At 35.0% G+C, this 14,043-nt stretch overlaps 1 protein-coding gene across 1 annotated transcript in view; it reads right to left on the reverse strand.

The window, feature by feature from the left end:
- Positions 1 to 14,043, reverse strand: part of ROBO1 (roundabout guidance receptor 1) — a 400,374-nt gene that overhangs the window by 107,623 nt on the left and 278,708 nt on the right. Inside the window, exons 4-6 of the mRNA XM_049628000.1 lie at positions 6,759 to 6,879; positions 6,249 to 6,387; positions 3,733 to 3,860 (exon numbers count right to left, since the gene is read on the reverse strand). Of these exons, the coding sequence (XP_049483957.1) occupies positions 3,733 to 3,860; positions 6,249 to 6,387; positions 6,759 to 6,879 (388 nt within the window). The remainder of the gene's footprint in view (positions 1 to 3,732; positions 3,861 to 6,248; positions 6,388 to 6,758; positions 6,880 to 14,043) is intronic.

Consider the following 14,043-nt stretch of genomic DNA (forward strand, 5'->3'; position numbering starts at 1 on the left):
AGCAGAAAAAGAAAAACCCTATCTGTCTAGAATTATCTGAACAGTACTAAATAACCAGTAATTATTAAAATAAGCAATAAAGCTATCAATATGAATTGATATGAATACGAATATAATGCTTCTTAGTTACAAAACATATACTTTGTAAGACAATATTTTAAATAATTTTATATATAATTTAATTTAATCCTTATAAAGGCTCTGAGGTTGGTATTACCATACCCATTTTTTTTTAATTTTTTTTTTAACGTTTATTTATTTTTGAGACAGAGAGAGACAGAGCATGAACAGGGGAGGAGCAGAGAGAGAGGGAGACACAGAATCTGAAACAGGCTCCAGGCTCTGAGCTGTCAGCACAGAGCCCGACGCGGGGCTCAAACTCACGGACCGTGAGATCATGACCTGAGCCGAAGTCGGACGCTTAACCGACCGAGCCACCCAGGCGCCCCACCATAACCATTTTATACACAGGGCAACTGAGGTTCAAGAAGTTTAAATCACCTTTTCTAGGTCACACAGTTAGTAAATGATAGAAACTGCTAAATTCTGACTCTAATGTCTATGCTCTTAGCTACACAATTTTTTGTAATACATTTCTTCCAGCTCTGATAATACCCAAACTCTAAAGAAAAATTTTAAAGTCCTTTAATTTTTTTTTTTTCAGTTCAAGTATGTCTTTATTCCAGGGATTCATGGACTTGCTTGTTTAAAATAAAAAATAAAGGGGCACTTGGCCAAAACAGTTGGTAGAGCATGCGACTCTTGATCATGGGGTCATTACTTAAAGCCCCAGGTTGGGCATGGAGCTTACTTTCAAAAACAAACCAAAAAATAAAATAAAATAAAATAACAACTTTCTGTGTTCAGACACAGATTTCTTGAATTAGGTTCTCCAAGGGCATTCCAGATAGGTGGTGTATTTAATAAGATTTAGTAAGTATAGATTTGTAAGTAAGCTCAGATAACAAACTTCAGATAAGTTTAGGACACTCTGCCTAGTCCTAGGTTTAGCTCTAGTCCCTTTCAAACACAGACTACTAGGCAGCCATTGTTAGATGGCCATATCTTCAAATTTGATCCAACAGAACCTAACTGTTAGCATTCAGAATCAAAGCCACTGGTAGCTTTCTGAATTTACCATAGGATGTCCTTATGATATTTTTACCACTCAAGCAGAGGCTGAAGTCCATATTCATATTTCAAATTGGAACAAGTATTTATTAGATAATACACCTCCTATATGTCCAGTACGATGCTAACCACTACGAAGACTATACTAGTACAAAAAACAGAATAATTCTTAGAAAGAATATTTAAAGAATATATACAGGTAGAATTTCCAAGAAAATAGAATTGGGATTTCAAGAAAAAAAAATGGAAAGAAAGAAGTGATTCCAAGTCAAGTTTATTTTTTAAATTTTAGAACTAATCATATCTGTACTGGGGATGAAATCCAATGGTCACCCATATTTAAGAATTTTTTTTTTCCAGTAACTTCTATATGGAGAACAAAGTTTTGTTGCCCAACATCACCTCCCAAAATTAAATACTTATTGTATGAGGGTAAAGGAAAGGAAGATTATTTTTGAGCCCATGCTGACTCCAATAGTTCCTGTTAAAAATGAACCACAAATAAAATATAGAAATCAAGAACTACACTACTGAATTTCTTATTGTAATTGTTTCCTGCTATCAAATAGATTCATTTGAAATTAGTTTCCCTTGTAGTACGTAGTATTTTTCTGTATTCAGTCTCGAATGAAAAAAAAAATACAACTTCTCAAGTTTCCTTTGAAAAGTTTCCTGTTTTTTTTGATTAGTTATCTTCTGCAGTTGGGAATCATGTTACTTTCTTAAGCATTTTATGTATATTATTCTAGAATGGTTAAAGATATTTTAACAGTGATGTTAATATGCATATTTTATTTTAATATTTAAATAAAAGAATGCCTTCTCAGCACTATACAGATATTTCATAAGTTTATAGAAAACCCAATGCAGTTGAAGTAAAATATTCTAAATTCCCAAACTAGTTTCTGGATCTGATCATTTGTACCCAATTTCCATTGAAATTCAGGCTTAGGGAGTAAGAATTACATATGGAAAACTTAAGGCTGAATTAGCTTTGGACTTAGTTTAAAATTACAGGAAGAAAAAAAATAATAAAATTGCAGGAAGAAAGTCTATTTTGATTTCAATGTCCACTCTACATACAGGAAAATGGTATTATTAATGAAAGCATCAGACTCCTGAGGTAAAAGACTTTAAAACATAAAGTGAAACATATCTCTTTGACTAATGTGATAGACAAATCAACCTCCCTGTCACCACTGTCTAAAGAGAGATACACCTTTTCATGTCTTGTCTTATCCTGGGCTCCTTTTACTCCCTCTGGGGGGCTTTTGAACTGGGATTTGACATCTCTTAAATTTGTGCTTTTTCTAAACGTAAAGGGGTTTCCTTTTCTTACAGTTTTAGTCTTACACGGAGTTCAAGTCTAACTCAGATTAAAGAGAAGTAGTCTAGGCCTCAGAAATTCAATGTTTGTTCTTGATCTTTTCTTTTCCTTTCTTTCCTTTTGTTTTTATGAGGTTGAGCTAAAAACCCCAAAGTGGGACATAATGGCTTTACAGACCGAAAGAAAATATTCTTTCTTCTTTTTTTTTAACTGTAAAAAGCCCACAAAACTCTTTTATAGAAAGCCCACAACAGAAACACTCCTCAAAAGGCACCTTTTTCTTCATAATAGCCTTAGAGGAGCCAGTGTTCAGAAAAGGTGACAACTCCAAGTGTTGCTAATGTCAGACCCAGAAACAAGCTGTGGTTTAGGGCCCAAATCCCTGTTTACTCTATACCCTAGTCAAAACACAGGGGGAGGGATTCACCAGCAAAGTATGTTTTAAAGGTCATTGTCTCTCAAATTCCACAATAAGAATTTGTCCCTAAAAAGAAAAAAAAAAATGGGAGAGTTCTCGGATGAGACACAGTGAGAAATAATCGGTATGGCATCATGAAGAAAGGAGAACAGGGATCATGAAAATGAGAAACATTTGGATTATAGATACGAAGGAAGTGAAAGAACCATTTCTGCCCAGCAGTTTAAGATGGGAGTCTGGCGTTCAAAACTTGTAGCCATCAAATGTGGCATCCATTTGGGTTCCAATAACATCAAATAATAAATCTTTATCAGAATTAGCAAAGGGCAGGTGCAATTCATTCATTCAACGACTATTTACTGAATGTTTGTTATGTCACAGGACTGAAGGTACAAAAGAAAGTGGCAAAAGTCCCTACTCTGTGGATGGGTCTTACATTTTAGAGGGAAACAGAATTCTCTTATTTTGGGGTTCAGAATTATACAGACCCTTGAAAGCGTGCGGTCTGAAGGAATGGTAGATTTGTTTCCGTTTAAAGACAAAAGTTTTCGTGGTGATAGCTGTCATCTAATTAAAAGATTAGAAGGGCTCTGTGTTTGAAGACCCAGAGATTTCAGGCACATACTCTCCGTAATTGTAACAACTTAATTCAATTTCCTGTCACAAACGCTTACAGAGCTCCCATAGGAAAACGATAACTTCTTTTAATTATGTTTGAAATAAAATATTTATATCATTATTTGAAGTCTATATTTAATGTGGACTACTCAAATAGATAATATTTTCTTCTAATATCAACATTATATTTCATATGATACAAAAAAGCAACCACAACAAAAGCTTCTCCAAACCCTACCTTGGACAGTCAGAGTAGCTGATGCTTCCGCTTTTCCAACCATATTTTCTGCAACACAAGTATATGACCCCATGTCACCAGCCATCACCTTCCGAATTTTCAAGGTATGATCATCTCTGATTTCATATCTAGTGACATAACACAAAAAGCACAGTTAAGTGACCTTCTACTTGAAAATCCCATCATTTAGAAATATAACCCATTTAAGGCATCAAATAAACAACATGCAATGTTCCCTTCAGAAAATTTAAAACTAAAGGTGGAATGTGGCATTCCTCTAAGCAAGCATGAAGATAGAAAGAACCTGTTTTCATATTTACGTTGGGTAAACAATTAAACTACTTTCTAAAAGAATATTTTGGGCAAAGCTGGCACTTATTCATTTATTTCCTCAAGCTACTGTCCCCAAACTAAAATTAACAGTGACTATTAAATAAATTCTTATTATAGGTCAGACTTTGTTTTATAGGTTTCATCTTTTAAAATTCTTACAATAATTATGTAAAGTATTATAAAGTATCATCTACATTTTGCAGATGAGAAACTGGAGGCACAGGAAAGTAAGGTAACCTGTCTTTGGTTCTCCGCTAGTTTAGTGGTAGATTTGGTACCAGAACCCAGGCTCTTATTCTACAGTTCACTTGCCATGCCTCATCTTCTCTCCCCCTCAATATTGGGATTCTCTTGAAGTTTCACTTCAATACTCTTTTTACTCTACATAATATCATGAGTTATATTAGCAACTGTACTTTATATATTGATCAGCTGCACAAACATTCCTAATCCCTATTTCATTGAAGCTCTAAATTCATAATCCCAACTGACTAATAGCTCGACATCATATCCCACATGTATCTCATATTTCATATGTTAAGTACAAGTTTCTTTGCTTACCCCATTATATAAACCAACTCATCCTAATACAATCTACCTATATCTTCCTTCAACAGCTCTATATCTAACAAATCATCCAATTCATCAGTTTAGTCTAAGAAATTTCAGTCCATGGGGTACCTGGGTGGCTCAGTCGGTTGAGTGTCTGACTATGGCTCAGGTCACGATCTCACGGTTTGTGAGTTCGAGCCCCACATCGGGCTCTGTGCTGACAGCTCGGAGCCTGAAGCCTGTTCCAGATTCTGTCTCCCTTTCTCTCTGCCCCTCCCCCACTCACACTCTGTCTCTGTCTCTCTCAAAAATAAATAAACATTAAAAAAAATTTAAAAAAAAAGAAATTTCAGTCCACTATGGATCCCTGTCTGTAGCTCGTGTTCCAGTTCAGGCAATCTATATCCCTTATCTGGACAAAAACAACAAAGGTGACCCTGCCACTAGATTTTCCCTGTACTAATGTAATACCCATAGTACTAAAATATTATTTTCTTTAAAAAGTAATCCTGTTCAGGGCACCTGACTGGCTCAGTCAGTAGAGCATGTAATTCTTGATCTCGGTATTAAGTTGGAGGCCCACGTTGTGTGCAGAGATTACTCAAAAATAAAATCTTTAAAAAAAAAAAGGAATCCTGTTCATTCTAATCCCTTTGATTCATCACTGTGCATGCAATATGATTCAAAATTCTTCAGTCGATGATACAAAGCCCCTGATAATTTGGCCCCAGTGTCTCCAACCTGATATCCCGTAACTTCTTGCTACATGCCCTATGAACTAGTTATGCTAAACTTTCTACCCCTCAAAATGTGTGATGTTCTTTCTCAGATTTAAGTCTGTGTTGTAATGTCTCTTTTCCTGGAACACTCTTCTCTTTGGTCTTGCTTTTTCAATTTAGACATATTTTTCAAGACATTGCTTACATGTCACCTTCCTTTGAGAATTCTCTCCTGATTTCCTACTCCCACCAGTCTACATTTTAGGTGGCAAAGGGTTTGCTATGTTATTCTGTATCTACCCTTACAAATCTCCTTTGGGAGCTCCTGAAAAGCAGAAACTATGTCTAAGCCACTGTAACCCCAAAACCTAGCAAAGACTCAACACATGTTTGCTGAATGAATGAACAGACAGCTTAAAAACAATACCCGAAAGCTTCATTTCACTGTCTCATTCCCTAAGGCTGCAAGTGTACCTCTGCTCTTAGCCAATTTAAAGACTTGACAGATATCAAGACACTCTGACTTCTACTATTCCCTGGTAGTGTTGTAGCTAAGAAAATAGACTCTTGCTCTTTAAATTGATTCATACCTATATCTTTAATGTTGTACCTCCCTTCCCTTTCCTATCTACTCCCATGCAAGAAATTACTATTAATTGTGCTCTGGTTGAACAGAAGAGAAGCCTGTTTAAAAAATATCACATTTTACAAGGGGTCCCTGGGCAGGGCAGGGTCAAGAATCTACAGTTCCTGTGTGAAACCCTCAGAGGAAGCATGACACTCTCCTGCTTCTGGCCCCTGAACAAAAAGTCTAGAATAGACTAGTCTAATGGTGTATATGCAAGTGCTGCTCTGATGAGAACCACAGAAATTCTGAATGGATGAATTGTTCCACTAACTTCTGATCAGTACCTGGATTTGGGCAGTTCTCCATCATCTTTCCTCCATCGTACCGTAGGCACAGGGTCACCTCGGGCCTCACATTTAAATTCCGCACTGTCATCCACAGTTACCGCCAAGTTACTAGGTCTCTTTACAAACGATGGTCTCTCTAAAATTAGAAAAAGCCATCTCAAGATCAAATAAAGAGAAACAAACTAAAAAAACATCTTAGATGTTCAGTGAAGACGTGTATAATTTGAAATATTACTTACAAAATTATTCCACATAGTCCCCTTCTTCTAGAAGCCCCTCCCTAGGTTTAGAGTTTTCTCCCCCTTTTCCATGTCTTGGGGACTTTATCTCAGGCTGCTTGGGGACTTTATCTCAGGCTGCTTTACTCATGTCTTCTCTCCTCTCCCACCCACCCAAAATATTGGTCTACCTCCTAAAGAAGGTCATTTCTTTCTCCCTGTATAAAGATACTGCAAAGTGGCAAGAAATCTACTGTACAGCAAGGAGATGAGATAAAATTTCACTTACCCAAAACCGTTAGCTCAGCCACTTCACTCTCCCGTTCCCCAACCATGTTGGTACCAACACAAACGTATTTGCCAGCATCACTTTTGCGGGTGTAAGTGATCATGAGCTTTCCTCCTCGAATCTTAAAAAAAAAAGTTGTACATGAATACAATTAACATGACTTTAGCCATGTTTACAAGACAGATATCAAAAAGCTGATGTGCAGTATTTGCTATATTTATAGGTAGTAACTTTAGGCAGGATGTGTACCAAATGTACAGTAGAAAAGGGGCAAAACATGTCTACTTACCTACATCTTCTTACACAGTTATTACATTCCATATAACAAGAAATTTGTTTATCCCAAGTGGCCAAGTTCTTTGATATTATTTGGTTAAATGAAAACCGAAAAATTCTATGAGTAATTTGGTTAGCAAGTAGGAAAAAAAAAAAAGGAAATTCTTAACACCATATATGAGTGTAATTAATATGTAAATACATATTAGCTACAATTGATTTCAAGGAAGCATATTCTGGTACTAGAAGATGTGGAAATAAAAATGACCCTAATTACTTAATTTGTTAGAGTTGTTTTAAAGGAACATATCTTTAAAGATTCAAAACACCGCAGAAACTGACGTGTTCTAAAAAAAAATAATGTATGTGTTTCTGCTGCCCAAGGAATTTCTTGGGGACTTAGGAGGCAGAGACTGAACAGATCCCAATAAATCATCTGGAAAGTCATTTGGACACACTCTTGAACATTTAATTATTTGAAGAAGAATTAATTACAAATGTAAGCAGACTTCCAGTACAATAAATAGGCTGAAGTTAACCATGAATTAAGAGCGGGATGCGGAAATTGAACTATCTTTACTTAATTTAATATGCTTTTGGTGGAGAGTTGGGTTCAATTACCCATGAATATCTCTAATTCTCTGAACCTTAGAAAGGTTTTGTCAGGGATAACTTCTAGAATGTTTCTTCATGCAGGTTTTAACCTCAACTTCACAGTTATTCTGTACAGTGTACTGAAGAAAGAAGAAAGAAAGAAAGAAAGAAAGAAAGAAAGAAAGGTAAAGGAAAGGAAGGAAGGAAGGAGAAAAGAAAGAAAGAAAGAAAAGAAAGAAAGAAAAAGAGAAAGAGAAAGATTAAGAGATACAAAACAGAAGGCAGGAAAGGACTACTCAAACATAATTTTTTGTTTTAATCATAAACTTGGAGTTTATTGAAACCACTCGTTTACAAAGGTGGGGTCATACTGTTTTGCAGTATTTTAATTGCTTAGTTTCAATCCAGATACCCAAACTAGACACTGCATCCAAGTCTTTATATATTAGGACAAATCAAATATTAACAGTGCAGTTTTAATTTCTGTGGTTTTAGAACTTAATATTTTTTCAGTCGTTTTTTTTAAACAATAATCATGATTCTCTCGGTACCATTACAAAAACCACACAGGGACTCTTCTCTGCATTGTTCATGACTCTGTCCCTCATACCTAGAATAATGCCTCACTCAGGTGATTTTTGTTGAATACCAACTATTTTTATAGACAAAATCTAGCCCGTTATTCAATGAAGCATTTCTATAAAGGTTTACAGCAGTTACAAGATGTGTTAATATATACCGTTTTCATATATACTTACCTAAATTTCAGACAGAATAATACAAAGAAATAAATGTCACACAAAAACAAACAAATCTTCCAAGAGTTAACTACTATCGTAACTTTGTATGCATCTTCTTTTGGCTCTCACACACAATAGATAGATATAGATTAGATACAGATACAGATGTACAGATATAGATAGATATAAAGACCTACATCTACACACACACTTTCATTAAAGTAAGATCATGTGGTATATGCTCTTCTGTATGCATTTCCAACTCAATAATATGTTGAGAATATTTTGCATTTTAAATGTTGAAGATCATGTATACAGATCCTCCCCATTAACTTCAATGACAAAATAGTATTCCATTGTGCACAGGATTCCTTTACACATAATATTCCATCATATAGATTTATCATATTTTACCAAACTATTCCCCTACTGATAGATGTTTAAGATAATTCATTTTCCCTCTTCTAAATCAGCATTCTTTTGCATATATCTTTTCTCACATGTGCAATTATCTCCTTAGAAGAACTCAAAGTGTGATTCTTAATTCAAATGTATTCCCAACCTGCAGGCTATTGGTTCACAGTGCTATTTTATGTTTTATAAAGTGGCTTTTGTGTGAATATATCATTTAAATTTGGTCTTTCTCATACCCCTGCTGTGAGGCTGTAAGGGCAAGTGTTATAATAACTTCATTTTTCACTTAAGGAACCAGCAGCTCAGAAAGTATAACCTCTTTTCCTGTATACCTGCACTATGCCCATCATCACAGTATGTTTTAATTTTGCATTTAAACGCCAGATTTCCCCCCTGACTGTGAACTCTGAAGCAGAGAAGCATATCTAATTTGTCTTTATAGCCCCAAGGACCTGTCACAATATCTAGCAAATAATTAAAAAAAAAAAATTGTGGAAGGAAAGTGACTTGCCCAATGTCACTTAGCAAGTTGGAACAGATATTCCCCAAGAGATATGTCTTTGGCTACATGAGATGCACAAATGACAGGAAACACACAGCCCACAGCACGGTTATACTTGCTATTTAATAAACTTGAATTTAATAAATTTCATTTCTTGAGGTTCAGAAAATTCAGATCCATACTATTAAGATGTACTGTAACCTTTTGTCATGTACTTATTTTGCAACACCTCACCTAAACATTTCCAAAACCTTGAGGAAACAAAATAATTCCTGCAAAAATGAAGGTAACACATTCTATTCCTGATAGGAAAGTTAAATGATCTGATATGTGGTCCTTAGATGTTCCTTTACTGGTTCTTTAATTTTGGACAAGATACTGAGCCTCTTATGTCTCAGAATCTAACCTTAAATGTTTCTGCATATTTAGGTAATCAGTTCATTTCTGAAGGGATTGTACATTAATAAGTAATAATTATAGCAAAATAAGAGGAAGTAAACTCTTAAAATGCTGTAAGTGTTCCTTTTGCTTTAAAAGCCAGTGAATTATATATACAATAAAATATAAGGCTTTAAGGATAATTTTAAAATACACTCAAATGTGGAAAAAAATGAAAGTCAAAGAATGATAAAGTATAAATAATTTTCAACGGTACAGACATTTTTACAGTTTCAGTATAATATAGTACTAATTTACTTTTACAAATCTTAAATACTTGGGAATTTAGAGTTTTAAATCAACTTGCTAATCCACATGTGGGGTACCAATTAACATTATATATTGCAGCCCAACGTTGTTATATTTTGAAAGAATCCCTATACATGGAGAAGAAGGGAAATTTAGTTAACATGAGTTATGAGAGGAGATTCTCATAACTGCCAGGAGATTCTCAAGGAAAAAATTCCAACCTTGCAGTAAATGAGAGGAAACAATAACTTAGATGAACTACAAATTCAAAGAAAGCCATCAAGTCCTGAAGAATGTGTTGTTCACATCCCATTCCTATAGCTCTAGCTGTACCTGTGACCTTGAACGACATGGGTTTGAGCTGTGTGGGTCCACCTCAATGCAGATTTTGGTATAATTATGGTATAGTACTATAAATGTATTTTCTCTTCCTTATGATTTTCTTAATAACATTTTTTTTCTCTAGCTTATGTTATTGTAAGAATTCAGTATAAAGTACACATAACATACAAAACGTGTGCGTTTATGTTACCTGTAAGGCATCGGTCAACAGTGGGCTATTAGCAATGAAGTTTTTGGGGAATCAAGAGTTACACACAGATTTTTGACTGTGCAGGGAGGGGGTAGGCACCCCTAACGTCTGTGGTGTTCAAGATTCAAGTGTTTATCACACTTGGCTCAATCTTCAAAAACTTTTCTAAATTCACTGAGCAGGAGACTTATGTTTTGGAAACACAAGGCTATGTTTCTTTACTAAATATAAAAAAAACAAAAAAAACAAAACTGCTCCTGTTCTATAAAATTTTATTTTACAAATTGCCTTGCTAAACCATATATACTGTTCAAATACAAAATACCTCACCAGGCATTTTACAAAATATTTTCTCTGTCCTTTGTAAGTAAATACTTTAGTATGGACCACTATGACATGCATTTCTACAAGAAGTGTTTTAAAATGAATTAGGTGTCTTGAGAAGCTTTTTCATTAGAATCATAATATGACCAAAAGCATACATTTATCATATCTGTTTATTTATATATAATTTCTGTACCAAAAAACACTAAAGTAACTAATTGAGGCCTGAAAATAAAATATGAACCTCACAACACATTTTTTGATGAGAAATATGTATTTTTTTCTTGAATAACAGCATAGATATTAATCCTCTATGGCTACATGAAGTCAACTAAATTGCATCTTCCCCCCCACCTCCCAGTGGTGTTCTTTACCAACTCTATCTGGTTGGAACCAACTTAAAATGAAAATATATGCAAAATGTAAAAAAAAAAAAAAAAGATTTCTAAAGCACAGATGATCTTTCAAATTGATCAAAAGTAGATATATCCACATAGGAAAGCAAAGTGAGCATGGGAACTGGAATCACCGTCTCTAGGTACATGTGGGGTCAGGCAAGGTATCACTCCTCTGTACCTGTTTTTCATTTCTAAATTGGGCATACTCTTAACATACATCTCCAAGGATATTGAGATGAATCATATAAAGTACTCAGAAAAATGCTTGCACATTATTTTGTGTTATACTTAGGGATTTAATGATTAAAACAGAGATTTGTCTAATCAAAATGAATCTTCCCTGTAAGACTACATCCAGAAGCTTTTTATTAAAATTAATTAGTGACACATCTTCCATTGCTTTTGTCAGAAAAATGTTTATTCGCATCAACATAGCAAAGCCTTAGAAGCAAGAAATTCTCTGACCAATCATGCCTTTCTTATTTCCTCCAAACCAGTGATTCTTTATAAGGGCAGTCACCTACCTTCTCCCAGGAAATATGTGGGCATGTCTGAAGATATTTGTGGTTGTCACGACTGAGACAGGGGAAAGGTGGTGCTATTACCCCCTAGAGGGTAAAGTCTCCTACAAGGCACAGAGGAGTCCTCCACAAATAAGGAAGTATCACAGCCAAGATGTCAGTAGTGCTGATGCTGAGAAATTTTGTTCTAAAGGCTTGGCTCTGGCCTAAAGGTAAATGCTGGATTAAAATGACAGGAGGGAGGGGTAGTTAAAATTAGACAAAATAGTAAGTGTTTATTCTAGGGGCACCTAGGTGACTCAGTCCGTTAAGTGTCCCACTTCAGCTTAGGTCATGATCTTGCAGTTCATGAATTCAATCCCCACAATGGGCTCTGTGCTGACAGCTTGGAGCCTAGAGCCTGCTTCAGATTCTGTATGTGTATCCCTCTCTCTTCCCCTCCTTCACTCATGCTCTCTCTCAAAGAAAATAAATAGAAAAGAAAGAAAAGAAAACATTAAAAAAATGTGTTTTCTTTTCGGGAAATCATTGCTGCGACTTCTGAGATTAGTATAAATACCCCCTCACACCTTCTACCTTATTAGTAAGATAATTTCATTATGAAATACTACATTCCTTTCTATACTCACCGACAATAATGGTTAAGGGTCCTAAAACAGACATTACAACCTAAATGGAAAACTAAACAAGCCTCAAGAAACCTTGAAGAAACTTACATCCTTAGAGATGTGAGAGATGCAAACCGACAAAAGGGAAGGAAGAAATAAAAAAATAATAATAATGATGATGAAAACGGTAGTCCTCAATTTCTACAAATTCAAATTGATTTTGGCATTATGTCAATGGCTGAATTGAAACAGAGCTAAGCAAAAGCCATCCTTTTATTCTCAATGGTCACAACTGTGGACGACATGGTGGCCTGTTTTATTCAATAAACAGAAGAACAGAAAAAGCATAGTACAATAACTGATCAAATATAACACACCAGCTCTCAAGCAGTACAGTACCTCTTTTAACAATCACCATTTTATGTTGAGTCATACAATGATATTGATTGTAACGAGTGGCTTTATACGTTCTAAATCTTAGTGCCCCTTTGCAAACCAAAAATTGACATTTCCTCTTTACACAGAAAGGAAAAATATGTCTAACGCACACAGAACACTATAAATATGAAAACAGCCATATTTAAAATGAGCTAAGAAATATTTCTTGGCAGGTCTCTTCCAGCAACTGGATCTGACAGGCAAATTGTAAACCTATCAAAAAGGAGTTTGTATAATGAACAGACACAATGTTACACACTGCACTGCTGAAACACTTCTTCAATTAACATAATCCGGTGGTGCAGAGACTGAACGTGTTAAGCCTTCAGACAATATGCTGGCATCCAGCCTATGTCAAAAATCTAAGGCAGAGGTCCTACTTCCTCATTACCATATACCTTACCAGACCACAGTGGTAACCACATTAGAAACCCACATTTCCATAAGCTCTAGACAGTGCTTAAAAGGGGGCCTCAGCTATCTACATACCTGATAAAAGCAAAACAAAACAAAAGTCCCAGTGGACTTGCCTCCCTTTTGGGAAGGAGACAGAGGAGGAAGAAAAAGAAGAAAGTGGTAAGGAATTTTAAAGTTTTAAATATCTTCACACTTTATAATTTTCTTCAGAATAGCCTCAGATGGTTTTTTTTTAAATGTTTCAGAGACATTAAGGTAAAGGACACATCAATGTATTTGATATATATCAATTATTTGATATCAATGTATGATTTGATTCTTATAAACTAGCATTTTCCCTAAAGAAATAATACATGGTCATTTTCCTTAGGGGTATAAAAAGCTTTCTCTCCTACTACTTAAAGATTTCTTCAAAGCTGTTGAAAATCTCTTTCTAGAATGTTTTCATCTTTACTAGACTGTTTACCAAATACTGACATAGTATAGACAAGTCAGGTATAAGGTGTAAGGTCTACCTTTTTAACCAAAAAGAGAATCATTTTATATTCCTGGTAAGCATGAAAAAATCAGAATCAGAACTTCAATAAGACTTCTTATTTCCAGAATACAAGAAGAAAATCTGATTATTTTTGTACACATTGAAGCATGTTTTCTTTAAAAAGGTAAATTAAGCCTTTTGACTGGTTATTCAATGAAGTATACAGCTTACCCTGCAATCAGTACTTAAAATCAGACATAAAGATGAACTTAAAATGAACTCCTTGGTATGTCTTCATTTTCCACCCTAAAGCAAGTCAGATGATTTGCAGTATCTGTTACACAGGAATTTTTTTT

This window comes from Panthera uncia, chromosome C2 (genome assembly GCF_023721935.1).
Source record: "Panthera uncia isolate 11264 chromosome C2, Puncia_PCG_1.0, whole genome shotgun sequence".
Classification (NCBI taxonomy): Eukaryota; Metazoa; Chordata; class Mammalia; order Carnivora; family Felidae; genus Panthera; species Panthera uncia.